Source organism: Terrapene carolina, unplaced genomic scaffold, assembly GCF_002925995.2.
Source record: "Terrapene carolina triunguis isolate 2854851 unplaced genomic scaffold, T_m_triunguis-2.0 Scaffold629, whole genome shotgun sequence".
Lineage (NCBI taxonomy): Eukaryota > Metazoa > Chordata > Testudines > Emydidae > Terrapene > Terrapene triunguis.
The window spans coordinates 9,758,615-9,774,493 of NW_020664980.1; the positions used below are offsets into that span (position 1 = coordinate 9,758,615).

The 15,879-nt window shown below is 45.4% G+C and overlaps 1 protein-coding gene across 1 annotated transcript; it reads right to left on the minus strand.

The window, feature by feature from the left end:
- Window positions 1-1,885: 1,885 nt before the first annotated feature.
- Window positions 1,886-2,206, minus strand: SMIM32 (small integral membrane protein 32). The gene has a single exon (XM_026659420.1). The coding sequence runs from the start codon at window positions 2,204-2,206 to the stop codon at window positions 1,886-1,888; it is 321 nt and encodes a 106-aa protein (XP_026515205.1).
- Window positions 2,207-15,879: the final 13,673 nt, after the last annotated feature.

The following is a 15,879-nucleotide window of genomic DNA, read 5'->3' on the forward strand; positions in this document are numbered from 1 at the left end:
GGTTGTGTCTATATCAGCTCACTGTATGTGTGTATGTGATCTGTTTGTAAACTCTTTACAGTTGGCTTTAAAAGAAGTTACATACACACAACATTCCCATGATACTCTGTATGTTAATGAACTGAAACATAGGTACAACTTTTGCTCTTAGTGACACCAGCTGAATCCCATTTGTTTCACTTGGATTGTGCCAGTGTCATTGAGAGTAGAATCTGGCCTTATGTGTATGTGTCTATATACATACACCTGTATACCTACAGCCTCAACCTTGGTGAACCACTGGGTACATGACATTCTTTGACTATTAATTAGAATGACGATGCATACCAGTCACTGCACAGTTCTTTCTCTGCAAAACTGGGATTACAGAATAGAAGTATGCAGCTCTGTAGTAAATCACATTTTTTGTACACGTAAAGTATCAAGTCAATTAGTAAGTTTAAACAGACATTTTCATGTAGCTCTTATAACAGCGCCTCATTGCTAATTAATTGCAATTTAAATTTGTCACCAGTGACCACTGCTGAGTAAATGGCACCATCCTCCATCCATGCTTCTAATTTTTCCAGCAGTATGCCAAAAGCATGGGATGAAAATGATTGTGAGCATTAAAGTAACCATTCTTATAAAATTGTGATTCCTGCTTTTCAATTTGTTACTCATTTTTTTTGCACCAAAATGGGACTGATGTTATCCTCTCATAATTAGTTTCCATGCCACAGTGGCATTTTTCCACCCCAGTGATCCTTTTGGGTTGATACATTGGTTAATGCAGCTTTTGTTGTTGTTGTTGTTGCTCAAGAAAGTTTAAACCAAGTTACCTCATTCTTAAGTGGTCCATTTAGCAGAACTGGGGCCTGAAAATCTGACCAAGAGACACTAGAACAGTGATACTCAGACTGTGGCTCGCGAGCCGCAAGTGGCTCTTTAAGGTGTCTCCTGCAGTCTTAGCAGCACATGACATTAAAACACTGTGATTTAATTATTAACCAATCTAAGTTATTTACCAATCAAGATGTTTTACTATGTTATTAACCAATTAAGTTATGAACTTCCACTAAGTTAATAACTTATTTGCTGTGAGAATAATATATAAAAACTAAGTATGTCCCCTGCCATACTATTTAAATATGAATAGTACTATAGTAAATGAAACAATGAATTCACACTACGGTGGATCTTTTGGGTAATGTTGATCAGTAATTTGGCTCCTGAGTCACTGACGTCTGAGTATCACTGCACTAGAACATCAAGAATGCTGGTTAACAGAATCACAGAAGAGATGCTAAAAGAGATGCATGTTTGGCTTACGGTCTTTACCAGAAATATCTTCCATTACGTTGCCACATGTTTCTAGTAACAATAAAGCAAAATGGGTCTGTAAAGTAAATTGATTTCCTCATTGTGGCCCTCAAGTAAATATATTAACATTTCTACATTTGATGCCATGATTTTCCAAATACAGGCTACAGTTCCACCAGATGTACAAATTAGAGATTATTGTCAAGGCAAATGCCATTGTACCTTGATTGAATGGGTCAGTGATGAAATTTGCATACATATAGAGTTAAACAGAGGTTTCTACTATCTGCAATGCATTTCTTTTGTATGTATCTCTGTACATAAATTAAACATCATAATGCTTTATCTTTTTAATTCATAAAAGGACTTTTTATTTACATCTACTCTAATATACATACAGCAATTTTTTTTCCCTGCACGGAATTTTTTCTCTTAATACTGAGACTCCGAATATTATTTAAAAGGGGATTGGATCCACCTAACAGCGTAAGGAAATAACATTTTATTGCACAGGTTTTCTGGCTCATGCTAGTGCTATATATCAAAGCAAAACTGTATTAAACAAGGCTTCCCCTTTCTGGTTTTAGACAGCTTGTGTCCTCCATGTACTCCTTGTTTCTCTGAGTGATCTGTCATAAGGTAGAGTAGCAAAAAAAGAATTTTTCAACTGACAGTTAATAAAGAGCACAATTATTATCACAGTCAAAAGCAGGAAGAAAAACAGAACAACGTAAGTCACCAGATCTGGCTTATTTATTTCCCCTTCTTTTAACACCCTGGCTGTTGACATATAAAACGCGGAGGAGCTTACTGGTCTCTGTGTGCTGTTCAGGTAGGGGGTGTTGGTCTGAATGATTAGGTGAGCTTCAGTGGCACTGGTTGAATTTAACAATTCACTATACATGTTCTTGCTTAAATTTTCTTCCCCTGTAGGTGTATCAGAAGAGAGCAAAAGTGTCAGTCTTTGGTGTGGAAAAGGACTGTTCCCATTTGTAACGGGCTGAAATCCAGCCACATACTGTATAAACGTAAATGCAGCAATTCAGTTCACTTACATGGCTCAGTGAGTTTGCTTCTTTCAGTCTCCCTGGATCACATTTGCATCATTAATCCTCAAATAGTAATCAGAAAAAAATGTGTATATATATATCTATATATATACCTCTTGTTCTGGCACTTGCTCTCTCAGACAAAACCAGGGCTTATGCCAAATGGACTGGGTCTTCTGTGTGAACTGAACTGGTTATCTGGGATGAGTTGACAGGATCTTCTTAATTTTCCTGGGAGTGGAATGTGGCAGCCTCCCGTGCATAGAAAAAAAGACTCTCCTCTTTAACAAAACCCTGTACTGTAAGCCAAACAGAGAAAAAGAAATGCTTTGTATAGCAGCACTTGCTTGTTTTGAAGGGCAGGCACAACAGATTTCCAGGTGATTATCTGAAGAGCGATGCACCCAAATCCAGTGTTAAATAAGATCCACGTCCACCAAAAGAAGCAGCTTCCTCTTTGACATCTAGTTGAATTCTCAGTTGCAATTCCCTCCCTCAGGGAACTCCTCACTGCTGGAATGCTGGTTCTTTGTAGCATTAGTTGACTTTCTTGATCTGTTAACTGTGCACTGTGCAGCTAGCACTGAGAAGCTTTCGCTTTCTGGATTAGCTTTTTCAGTTGCTTTAAAGGAAAAAAAAAAGCCTCCTTTGTTTAAAACAAAAATAAGTTCTTAGCTCTTTCGAAGCCTCTTCCTCACCCCTGCTCCAGCTAAGCTGTTAGCTGGAACTGGGATCTGGGCATAAATATGTGAAACGTGACTTTTCCCTTTAAACAGACACTCCACCACAGCATCACTTGCTACTATGTGAAGGGAAGAATTACACAGTGGTGCTGAATGCTTCTTGCAGTGACTTGATGCTAAAAGGGAAGAGATCTCATGATAGATCCTCATGAGTTTCAAGGCTCTGGGGGTAAAGCTAGAGATAAGGTGGGGGGAAACAAAGCAAAAGTAAATTGCATCAGAGTCTCTCTCTCTCTCTCTTCCTTGGACTTTTGTTATTAAAATTGGTCTCTCTAGGGTAAATAAGAAAATGTCTTTTTTTTTTCTACATAGTCCCCAGCACCCTCTACAGCCTGACAATTAGCATGTTAATTCTTTTTCATCAAATTACTTATATACTGCCATTAGCTGCTGGCTGGCTGCCAGCTCCCCTTAGCAATCCCTCACTTCAATACATCAGATAAACATGGGTAATACTTTATTGTAACCATCAGAACTCAAAAATGGGAGGGGGGGCGGCCAAGGGGGAAGAGGGAGCATTTGTTAGCTTAAGAGAGGACACTATGAACCACTCTCTTCACCCTCAGGACACGGATACAAGCAAACCTTAGAGCAGCTTATGAAGATGATCACATCCCAATTCTGAATGGTTAAGCATTTTAATTACCATAATAAAATAATTCTGCCTTAAAAGAGAGGAAATGTAAAAGGAGGAATCTTATGTACAATGATTTTTTTTAAATGTTTCTGTTCAGGAAAAGAGATTGGTTTAGGCCCTGATATTCATTGAGGCACTTAAGCACATGCTGAACTTCAAGCACCTGGATAAGCCCATCTACTTCAATGGGACCTCTTTTGTACTTAAAATTAGGCACATGCTTAAGACTCTTTGTACACATACCCCTCACTCTGGCCCTGACTCAACAGTCTGAAAAGCACTTAAGCGTGTGCTTAACTTTCAGCCTGTGTTGAAGGCCCATTAACTTCCCTGGGACCAGCACTGCCACAAGAGGCCCGTGCTGCTCGAGGGTGTATGGACATTAGTCTTTATTCATCCATTCAGGGGTGAATCATTTCTTTTTCTACATTGCCTGTTTTGAAAAAGTGCTAAATTTCTTTCTCTATTGTGTTTGCCGCCTAGGATCCATAGACAGGTCATCCAGAGGGCCAGGGCATGGGCTGAACACCCCTGGTTCCAGCACCTATGCTCTCCCAAGTAAACAGCATTGTAGGGAAATGCATTTGCTCTCCCTGGTCAGCTCTTCTCAAGCATGGGCCTGACGGACTGTGTCCTATCTGCTAACTTCCTCCTATCTAGCGCGGTAGGAGTTGAACTGAACTCTGCCCAGCTGCCTCTTTCTCTCTTTAAAAAAAAAAAAAACGAGCTGGAGAAATGAGAGACGCCTCTGGGGCGCCGAATTAGACAAATGAAATGGGGAAAGTTTGAATGCTGCATCACTTTGAAAAAGTATTAGTTATAAATAGCTCCTTTAAAAAATGTTACCAAGCCTGTAAAAAAAAACAAACCGCAGCACAATGCACAAGTGTAAACGTCATAAAAGTGGGAGACAAAAGTAACGGATGCATTTTAGTCCAGTTTAAAAATGTGTTTTCATGGCTGTTTCCATGTGTTCTGCTTATTACTCAGAGGCATAAGGTGGTGGTAGAGGACAGTGGGGCGTTGCTGGGACTAGTCCAGCACTGCCTCAGCTGCTGTCTGTCTCTTGCATGCAGCATGCCAGGGGGCAGCTCAACAGGTGCATTGTGGGACTGCACCGAGAAGACCAATTGCACGCCTGCCTCAGCAAGCTCAGTGTTTGCTCGCTACACTGTCTGGCGGACCCAGTGCTGCGTGCTTGGCGAGTCAAAGCGGTGGTGTGAACCAATATAAGCACATTCTGTGTGGGCCCCAAAGGATGGCACAGCCATGCAAGGGGGTGGTTCATGTAAACAAGCTTTGTGTCCTGAGAACAGGGCCAGCTCCAGGCACCAGCGGAGGAAGCACGTGCCTGGGGCGGCACATGCTAAGGGGCGGCATTCTGTCCATTCTTGGGGTGGCACAGTCCGGGCGTTTTTTTTTTTTTTTTTTTTTTGGGCAGCAAAAATGGTAGAGCCGGCCCTGCCTGAGAATGGAGTGGGGGAGCTAACTTCTCCCGGGTCCCGGCCATTGCCTGCAGGTATTCTGGCATGCACAGAGGCACGTAGCCAACCAACATGGCTCCTTTCGCTGCTACAAAATTGTATCTTAAGCTCTTGGAAGCTTGCTTTGCCCTACAGACATAACAATTTAGCTACAGTGTTAAGAATTTGCATTCAGAGCCGTTGTTAATTGTTGTGGTCCAGCCACCCAACAGCTGGCATTGGAATGACATCATCAGCATGTTTTACAAGTACCTTGCGTACACTGAGTACGCACTTGCTTCTGCCTTTTTGGCCGAAATATGATATAGGAGTTAATAAGAAGCCTGGGAGTAAGTCAGTCATGTTTTCAGCTAAAGCCAGTACATTTAGGCTTAATTTCAAGAAGGCTAATTTGCCCTAAATAATTCCTTAATTACAAAATTAAGAGCTGATCCTTTTCCTTTATTATCCTTAAGGAGGGTCTGGTTCAAAGTCTGTAATTTTTCCTCATGCGCTCATCTCTTGTTTGGTAATGTTTTTGAATTCCCATAAGTAGGATTCTAAAATGTCTGGGAAAGGTGCGCCGAAGGGATGTGTGTGGACCCTAACACCATTGGAGGGTTGTCTTGTTATGCTTAGCCCTTTTCATCTTTAAAACTCAAAGAGCTTTACGAAGCTGGCATTATTATCCTCATTTTAATGGCTGGGGCCATAGGCGCCAACTTCCCCTCTGCCCCGTGGGTGCTCGACCCCCCCACACCCTGCCCCTGCACAACCCTTGCCCTGCCCCAATTCCATCCCCTTTCCCCAAGTCCCCGCCCCTGCCCCGCCTCTTTACTGCCTCCTCCCTGATGCGCGCCACATCCCCACTCCTTCCCCTCCCTCCTGGAAAGTCCTAAGTGCCACCAAACAGCTGTTAGGTGGCGGGCGGGAAGCGCTGAGAGGGGAAGGAGCGGGGATGCCACACTCACGAGGGGAGGAGGAGGAGGCTAGGAGGGTGGGGGGAGCATGGCTGCCGGTGGGTGCGGAGCCCCCACTGATTTTCCCCCCGCGAGGTTCAGAGCTAGGGTATGAACTGGATCACGCCCCCATGCAAAGCAGTAAGCCTCCACTCTGCACTCTTGCATGAGCTACCCAGATCTTGGGTGCCTGCCTATTTCTTTTCGCTCCCTCAAGAATTCCACCAACCCATTACCCTCTGGCCTGGTATAGGGGGAAGCATAGGCCAGCAGCAAATTACTACCCCCTGGAGCAAGGCGCAGATGGGAGGAATCCTGACTCAGGGATGTGGTGTCACCGTGACTGGTGCAGGTTGCAGCATTGCCTCTAAAGCAGGGGTGCGCAAACTTTTTGGCCCGAGGGCCACATTGGGGTTGCAAAACTGTATGGAGGGCCGGGTAGGGAAGGCTGTCACTCCCCAAACAGCCTGCCCCCTGCCCCCTCCCACTTCCCGCCCCCGATTGCCCCCTCAGAATCCCGACCCATCCAACCCCCCTCGCTCCTTGTCCCTTAATCCCCCACACCTAACCGCCCCCTGGAACTCCACCCCCTATCCAACCCCCCTGTTCCCAGTCCCCTGACTGCCCCGACCCCTACCCACATGCCCCCGACAGGCCCCCCGGGATCCCAGGCCTATACAACCCCCCCGTTCCCCATCCCCTGACCCCTATCCACACCCCTGCCCCCTGAGACTCCCATGCTTATCCAACCCCCCACACACATTCCCCATCCCCTGACCACCCCCCAGAACCTCTGCCCCATCCAACCGCCCCCGCTCCCTGTCCCCTGACTTCCCCCTAGGACTCCCAGCCCCTTATCCAACCCCCCGGCCCCAGCCCCGGCCCCCTTACCATTCTGCTCAGAGCAGCATGTCTGGCCGCCGTGCTGCCTGGCAGGAGCACGCAGCCCTGCCACCCAGAGCGCTGCCCGTGCGGCGTGGCTGTGGGGGAGAGGGGACAGTGGGGGAGGGGCCAGGGGCTAGCCTCCCCAGCCGGGAGCTCAAGGGCCGGGCAGGACAGTCCCATGGGCCGGATGTGGCCCACAGGCCGTAGTTTGCCCACCTCTGCTCTAAAGTCACAGCATAGTTTGACTGCTGCTCCCTACTCCCACTGGTGAGCCAAGGAAGGCCCCTGAAATCAGTGGGGCTCCTCATGTGAGTAACTACTCACTAGCAGGAGTAAGGGGTTCAAAATCTGGCCCTAAGTATTTTGCCTAAGAGACAATACGATATGTCAATGGCAGTCCTAGGAAGAGAACCCAACTCTCCTGACTTGTGGTCCAATACCCTAGTATTAATCAAACACTGAAATGAATTATTCATCGTTTTTATAATGGAAAGCAGGGATCATTCCATTTATTATGTGGGTGCCGCACCAACAGTCTCCTACTCGCTTTACAGACTGACAAAGTAATAGTATTTGCTGTAACAATCACTCACCCACTACAAATAAACAGGAGAGAATCTTGGTGGGTAATGGGTCATGTAGGGGACAGCCCCTTTGTGAATAACTGAAGTCTTTCCCCAACTCTGCACTGGTGAATAGCACACGATCCAACCTTTGTGTACATATCACGATAAATATCAGCTGAGTGAATTGAAGGAGGAAATAAAACATTAGTTTTCTCAGTAATATAACCATTTACAATGTGTGTTACAATCCTTCTGCTTTTAAGAGTAAACTGCAATCCAGGGGAATTGTTTCTATTAGCAGAGTAAAATGTAACAAATCATAGGCTGTAACCTAGCACAACCTAAAAACTGCTATAATGACTCAAAATGTTATAAAGGAAAGAAAACAGAAAGAAAATAATGAGTCTATATTTTTTTAAAAAGTCACTCTAAAGGAAAACATTTCTTATCGGATGTCATAGAAGAATCATAGAATTATAGAAGATTAGAGTTGGAAGAGACCTCAGGAGGTCATCTAGTCCAACCATCTACTCAAAGCAGGACCAACCCCAACTAAATCATCCCAGCCAGGGCTTTGTCAAGATGGGCCTTAAAAACCTCTACAGATGGTGATTCCACCACCTCCCTAGGGAACCCTTCCAGTGCTTCACCACCCTCCTAGTGAAATAGTTTTTTCTAATATCCAACCTAGACCTCCCCCACTGCGACTTGAGACCATTGCTCTTTGTTCTGTCATCTGCCACCACTGTGAACAGCTGAGCTCCATCCTCTTTGGAACCCCCCTTCAGGTAGTTGAAGGCTGCTAGCAAATCCCCCCTCATTCTTCTCTTCTGCAGACTAAACAAGCCCAGTTCCCTTAGCCTCTCCTCATAAGTCATGTGCTCCAGCCCCATAATGTCCTTGAAATAAAAATTAATGTGCCTAAAATGAAGTCTCCAACCCAAGTTTTAGGCCTCTAATCAGGCCATTTTTTACTTAGGTGCCTAAATGTGATGCCTAAAGAATATGGGCCTAATAGCTTTTGTATAACATTTAGAACTCTGCTCCAGCATCAGTTTTTGCCATGCGTATCTTCACAAAGGTATCTTGCAAGTTGCCATCAGAATTTGTGCATCACATTATGGAGGAGATATTTGCCAATGCCATCAAGGTGAGATTCATCCCAACACAGTGGCCCTTTGCTCTGCCAAACCCTCCCCTTTTCTCTTTCTCTGCACAGAGCCACCGATTCAGTGGGATAATTCAATGTGTCTGGAAGGAGAGGCAGGAGAGACTATAAACTAGTGCAAGAGCCCTGCATGTGCTGAAGACTGTGGAGCATGGGGGTTCTTGGAGTGGATCCTCAGGCCCACAATTATATAGATCCTCTGGTTCTCCCCTATCCAAGCAAATGTGGGAGAGCAAAGACTGAGGAGAATAGTCAAGCCAATCAGTTGAGTAGTGGCTCCACTCCAGTTCTACTTGAGGAGAGGACATTCCCTTCCCTTATGCCCCAAATTACTCAGGTTGGTTGGCAGAGACATGATTTGGCCCTTTGCGGGGGCTCCAAATTCTCATGTGGCACTGTGGTGAGTTTCACCCTCGGCAAGGAGAGGGTTTTTTTTTGAGGTGGAAATATGATCTCCTAGGTGAAAAAATAAGGCAAACGTTCCCCTATTTCTCCCAGGCAATGATCAATGATTTCCCATAATCTGAACAAAACTGGTGTTTCCACCTCAGTAATTCTCTGTGTGTGGGTTCCTCGAGGACAAGTTATTCCATAAATTCCTTTTTTTTTTCTGGAAGCATTTGGTGTTAGTCAAAGACAGGAGGTTTGGACTCGATGGGGCACTAGTCTACTCTGCTATGGGCAGTCTCCATGTCCTAATATTAAATGCTACAGTTTTATGAAATGGCTGCAATGTAATGTCTGTAAAGAAAACAATGGAAGAGATACTTCTCTTCATGGGCTCTAGTAAGTCTCCGCTTAGATTTGAATACCGTCATCTGGTGCCACCAACGCTTTTTAATCAAGTTACAGGCTAGGTAAAAGGTAATTTCTGCACTGTTCTGAATAAGTTCCTCTGTGATTCTTTGGGGCTATAAAGTAGAAAAAATCTTTTCCCTTTTCATGCATCTTTTCAAGTAAAACTGAATGAATCTCTTTCCCCATTACTGCACATAATGCATCCAGACTAAATATAACCATCTTCCGGAATGTTCCCTTGTTACACTGTAACACATCATCACACTTACTGTAATTAAATGTACGAGCTGCATTGTAGGGAAGTCTGATCACTAGGGAATGAGCCCTACCAGTCACCTGTCCTTTATCATTCAAGACAATACCTAACTCTCAGATCACAATTCTTTGTGTGAGCATTATGGCACTGCCTTAGTTTTCCTTACCCTACTTTGCTAGCATTAGGAGTTGGGGATGATGAGAAGTATTGCTAGGGGGAAACTTTGCAGATCAGCACAGGATTTTTATCTCAATAGTACAAGTCTTTCTTCTGTCATTTCATCGTTACTTACACCCTCCTTTGTAGGCAAGATGCTGCACAGTCCTGAGCAATCCAAATGGATTGTCACTTATGAATTGAGATGGGTTCCATTCCTGTTGCAGAGTTAAATGATGACTTTGAACTCAAGCGTTCACATGAGTGAGCAGAGCAGAGCAGAAATCAGTAGGCGTGATACAAGCATTTGATGTGCCAAATAAAAAATATCCCACTAGATAGATGGCTGAGATGCTTGAATGCTGCATTAAAAAAACCTGCAAATCTTTGTTTGAATTTAGAAATGGCCTGACTCTGGCCATGCATATGTTCCCTTTGCATTTGTTTGTTGTGAACATTTAAGTGAGCATGGGTAAGTCACATGAACTCTCACGGAAAGTGCATTTTAAATCTGCACATGCGTGTGCAATGGTATATTTTGTATGGCATGGGACTCTGCTTGATTACCATAGCAGAGGTATGCCCCTTACTGGAGTCCCGGTGCAGCGACAATTAAACAAACCGGACAGGATCTAATTCCTCTCTCCCAGGATGGACTCTGCTAACTATGAAGGTAAGGGAGGGGGCCCCTTAAATTTAAACCCTCCATTCAACCACTAAATCTTACAGGACTGTGTTTTTTCTATGGAGGATGCCGTAGGCAAAGATTGTATAACCCAGAAAGGAAAAAGTGCCATCTTTTCTAAGATTTCCTAAGGTTCTACCTCCCTAGGAAAGAGATTCAAAGAAATAGGGGGCTTATTCTTGTCTTCCTCTTAATTATATAAGTTGTGCTCATTTAGTGAGGACACGGAAACAATACCATGTGACTTCTATGAACAAGTATCCAATACTCATAGTGAGCTGGTCCACTGACTCCATCGAATAAAACTGACAAAAAAGTGCCCAATAAAGTGAAGGCCCCTTGCTGGCAGACATTCTGAGAGCAGCACCCCAGTGTTCGACAGAAAACTGGGGAGTGAACTCTTGTTCGCTCAGCTCTAAGATAGCCCAGCTAACTAAGAATATGTGAGAGCAACAAATGCACTTTCTATTAGGGCATTCAACGACCCCATTTGTGAGAAGGAATAAACAGCCCTCTAATACACAAAGCTGTATCCATTGATCTCTGCCTTGGGAAGTCAGGACCCAGAAGGTGAAAATGAAGCACAGTCTAACACTACAAATATTACAATCTCCTGTGTACTTTAGAAACAAACCAATGTCATTCTTTAAATGGGATGGGCCATTTAAGGCTGCTTGGCTGAAGAGCTGTAAGGCTATGTCTATACAGACGCCCCCCGACTTACGCAATCGTTCCGTTCCGGAAAGCCTTGTGTAACTCGAATTTTGCATAAGTCGGAAACGTATACCCATACGTTACGCAAAAATTTCTGCAACTCGAAAATCCTATTTTTGGCCTATGGAACTTTTTCCGTAAGTGCGACTTTGCATAAGTGGGGTCTTGCGTAACCCAGGGAGCATCTGTACTTCGAGCACTACAGCTGTATTGCTGCTGCTGTGGCACTGTAGTGTAGACACTTACACCAGCGATGGAAGAAATTTTTCCATCATTGTAGTAAATTCACCCTCTCAAGAGGCAGTGGCTAGATCTGAACAATTCTTCCATTGACCTAGCAGTGTCTGTACTGGGCCTTTGGCTGGCTAAACAACTTGTCTCAGGGGTGTGAATTTTTCACTCCCCTTAAGTGACATTGTGAGGGTGAGCTAAAGTTTAGGTGTAGACTAAAGGCACAACCATTCATGTTACAGTATAATCTCAGACAGTGGTTCTAATGTTCTCCTAGTGGGACCTACCTCTGAGCTAGCCAAGTTCTAGCTGGGACCCCCCCCCAGACACTCGGATTCAGCAGTATGGAGAGGCCAGGTTGGTTATGACGTCTTACCTACTGTTGTTAGGAGAATAGCCTAGGCCTTTGATGACCTGGTTCAAGTCCCTGCTCTGTCACAAACGTGGTGTGTGTCCTTGGGCAAGTCCTTTAGTCTCTATAGGTTAATTTCTGTAGGAATTGCAGAGCATAACTTTTAGGTACCCTGCCACCTAGTGGAATGCTCAGTCCTGAGTTAGGTTCCCCAGGCTTCCTGTACAATATACAGGGAGTGTTAGATGCCTAGGAAAGGCAGTCGCAGAAACTAGCAAGCTGAGTGGGGAAGCTGCCTAAGATAGCTAGTAGGAAATGCAGAGGAGACGCATGGGGGGTCTAAGCCCTGCCCCTCAAAGGTAGTTAGGTGCTTAGCTACCAGAAGATGACACCTGTCAATTGCATTAAAGTTTTTCCATTTTTAAAAGGTTCTTTTTTTTTTTTGTAAAGCAAATCTATCCTCCACACACAACTATATGGTATTGGAACGAAGGTGAGTACAATCCATTTTCAGGGCAAGCACACACAATGAAAGAGCAAATGTTGGGCATGAAAGATGCTGATCTGCAGGCTTCTCAGTCATTGTGTGACTTTATGGCCATATCTGCACCTGTGTGACAAGAGCACTAAAGCTAATCATGGGCGTGTGTGACGTTTGGTACCTCGTGAGAACACACTACACCCCCATGCTCATCCTTATCAAATGATTGTGTGGTATCCAATGCAAAGTTTGTCATACTGGGTGTCTTCGGAAGGCTCATGATGCACTGAGCATTGTTGTTATAGTGATGTTATAGGTTATAATTTCATGTATATAGTTATGAGGCTGAAACTGTATCCTCATGGATTAAAGCAAGCCCGGGCAAAAACTCTCCAGAAGCAGAGGGGCAGTTGACACCGCATCAGGGCATGTATGGGACAAACCCAGCCCAGCCTCACAGGAACAAAGGACACTGTCTTAGGCAGCAACAAAAGGATCTCTTGGACTCTCGAGTGAGTCATCCCCTTCCTTTGATCAGCTTGGGACTGCAATGAGGTAATGCTCACCTGACTCTAAAGCGGGGGGTGGGGGGCAAAGCCAAGAGGGAAGAAAGGACATGATAAAAGGGAGAAACTTTGCCATGCTCTTCCTCTCTCTTCCACCTACATCTACAGACACCGCACCAAGCGACTGAAGCACTGGTCAAAGGGGAGATCCTGACTGAAGGGAAACCAGCCAGCCTGTGGTGAGCAGCATCTAAGTTTGTAAGGGCATTGAAAGTGTTAAGATCAGCTTAGAATGCATTTTGCTTTTATTTCATTTGACCAAATCTGACTTGTTATGCTTTATCTTATAATCACTTAAAAATCTATCTTTGTAGTTAATACATTTGTTTGGCTATTCTACCTGAAGCAGTGTGTTTGGTTTGAAGTGTGTCAAAGAATCCCCTTGGGATAATAAGCCTGGTATATATCAATTTCTTTGTTAAATTGATGAACTCATATAAACTTGCAGCGTCCAGCAGGCCTAACTGGACACTGCAAGACGGAGGTTCCTAGGGTTGTGTCTGGGACCGGAGATGTTGGCTAGTGTCATTCGGTTGCACAATCCAAGGAGCACCCCTTACTTGAGAAAGATTACAAAATACTGCATGTGCTTGGCAACTACTTTAAGGCATATTTTATCTATGACTGAACAAAATGAAAAGAACCGTGAGCATGCTATTCCTCTGCCGGCAAAGCAAGATACCGCCAGTTTAATTGTTTGTCTGCCACTTGCTAAGGATGACTTGTTTTATAATTTCTAATTTGTAATGCCTAAGGGTTCAGCTCTAAAAAAACTAAATGTGTGTATCTCTTCTTCCTGAAAGCTCTTCCAAGTGATGAAGATGGGCACCCCACAGAAAACAAAAAGAGCATCTCTGAGCCATTGACCAAGGCTTCTAATGTTTGAGTCTTATGGATTGAACTCGCTAATGTTCCAGGGTTACTAAATGTTCCCAGCAACATAGACAAAGGGCTGGTCTACACTGAAAACTTACATTGGTATAGCTATGTCTCCCCGGGGTTTGAAAAATCCACAGCCCCGAGAAATGTAGTTAAGCCGACATAACCCCCAGTGTAGACAGGGCAAGGTCGACAGAAGAATTCTTCCATCACACTAGCTGCCATCTTGCGGGGAGTTGGATTAACTACAGTGACGGAGAACTGCTCCTGTCGTGGTAATGAGTGTCTATAGTGAAGTGCTACAGAGGTGCCACTGTAGCATTTTAAATGTCTTCCTCGCCAAAATCTCCCTCCTCTGGCTGTTGCGTGAGGGAGTTATAGAAACTTCTGTGCCTCCTGCCTGCAAGAGTCAGGGCAGGGGTGTTTCCGAGATGGAGGAAGCAGGAAAGCCCAACTGCCAGGCAGTGGTGAAAGATGAGACACCTACCAGGAGAGCCTGACCACCAGATTAGGGTTGAGAGAAGGGAGACCCCCGCTCCTCCCTCAGCCTCTAGAGTCCCAATGATAAAATGACATCACCTCCTTCTAAGGCTGGACTCTTTACCCCTCTCCCTGACTTTGTGGCTCAATGACTTTGGCACACCACTACTCATCCACCAGGACTGCAGTAGTTATTGTTTGTGGTAACACCTATTGGTCTCAAATGAAATCAGGATCCCATTGTGCTAAGCACTGTAGGCATGAGCTCCTCATGGAGGTTACAATCTAAACAGACAGGACAGGCAGAGAGTGGGCATGACTTCCCCAAAGGCATGCATCTGTTCACTGGCAGGGCATAGAACTCCTGATGTCCATTCCAGAGCTCAGACCATTAGGCTCATTAACCTTTTGGTCAAAAAGAATAGGATGGATTCTCTTTGGATGTTTCCAATGCCAATTCTTAATTGCCTATTGTCTATATGTCTCTCTCTTTGTGCCCCATGCAGGGCTCTCATTCTGTGCTTGCTTGGAGAGCAAGAGTCTGGGAATAAAATCAGGGACTCATGCATGGCTGGAGTGCAGCTACCAGGCCAGTGGCTGGAAAGAAACCCAGGCATGGATCCACAATGGGACAAAGACGTGCTCTGAGCATGTCTTCCAGATTGGTCCCCACAGGCAAATTTGGTGAAGGAACATCCAACTTCACCTGGTCTGGGCAACATGCTGGAGCTTAGGTGTGAGATATCCATCTGGCTGCCTGAAGTGAGGCAGAAACTTAGGTGCCTAGGGGATTTTTAAAGAGAAAATTCAGGTACGGAGGGATTTTGAGTGCCTATAGGCACAGGCGCTGACTTCTATATTTCCTGGTAGGTGCTACACCCCTGCTCTGCCCCCGAGGCTCTGCCCACACTCTTCCCCTGAGGCCCCACCCTTGTTCTGCCTCTTCCCACCCCAGGTCTGCCCCCTCTCCCGAAGCCCCCCTCGCCCGCCTCCAAGTGCCTCCCACCAGCCACCAAACAGCTAACCGGCGGCCAAACCGAACAGCTGTAGCTGGTGGGTGCTGAGCACCCATTGTTTTTTTTTCCATGGGTGCTCAGGGGTGAAAGTAACTTAAAGGACTTACCGGTACTCTGGAGTCCTTAGGAGGGGCGGGGCCTCAACCAGAAGAAGCGTGGTCTCTACCGGAAGAGGTGGGGTCTTTAAATCCCCAGGCACTTTAAATCACTTTAAAGGGCCTGGGGCTGTGGTAGCAGCAGCTGGGAGCCCTGGGCCCTTTAAATCATCCCCGGAGCTACCAGCTGCAGAGGCAGCTGGGAGCCCCGGGGTTGATTTAAAGGGCCAGGGACTCCAGCTGCCGCTACCGCAGTGGAGCCCCGGGCTCTTTAAATCACCATCAGAGGGGGCCCCGGCCTCTGGCGGAGCTTGAAAGGGCCCGCGGCTCCATTGCAGTAGCGGCAGCCGGGAGCCGCTGGCCCTTTAAATCACCACCAGAGCCCCGCGGCTGCTACC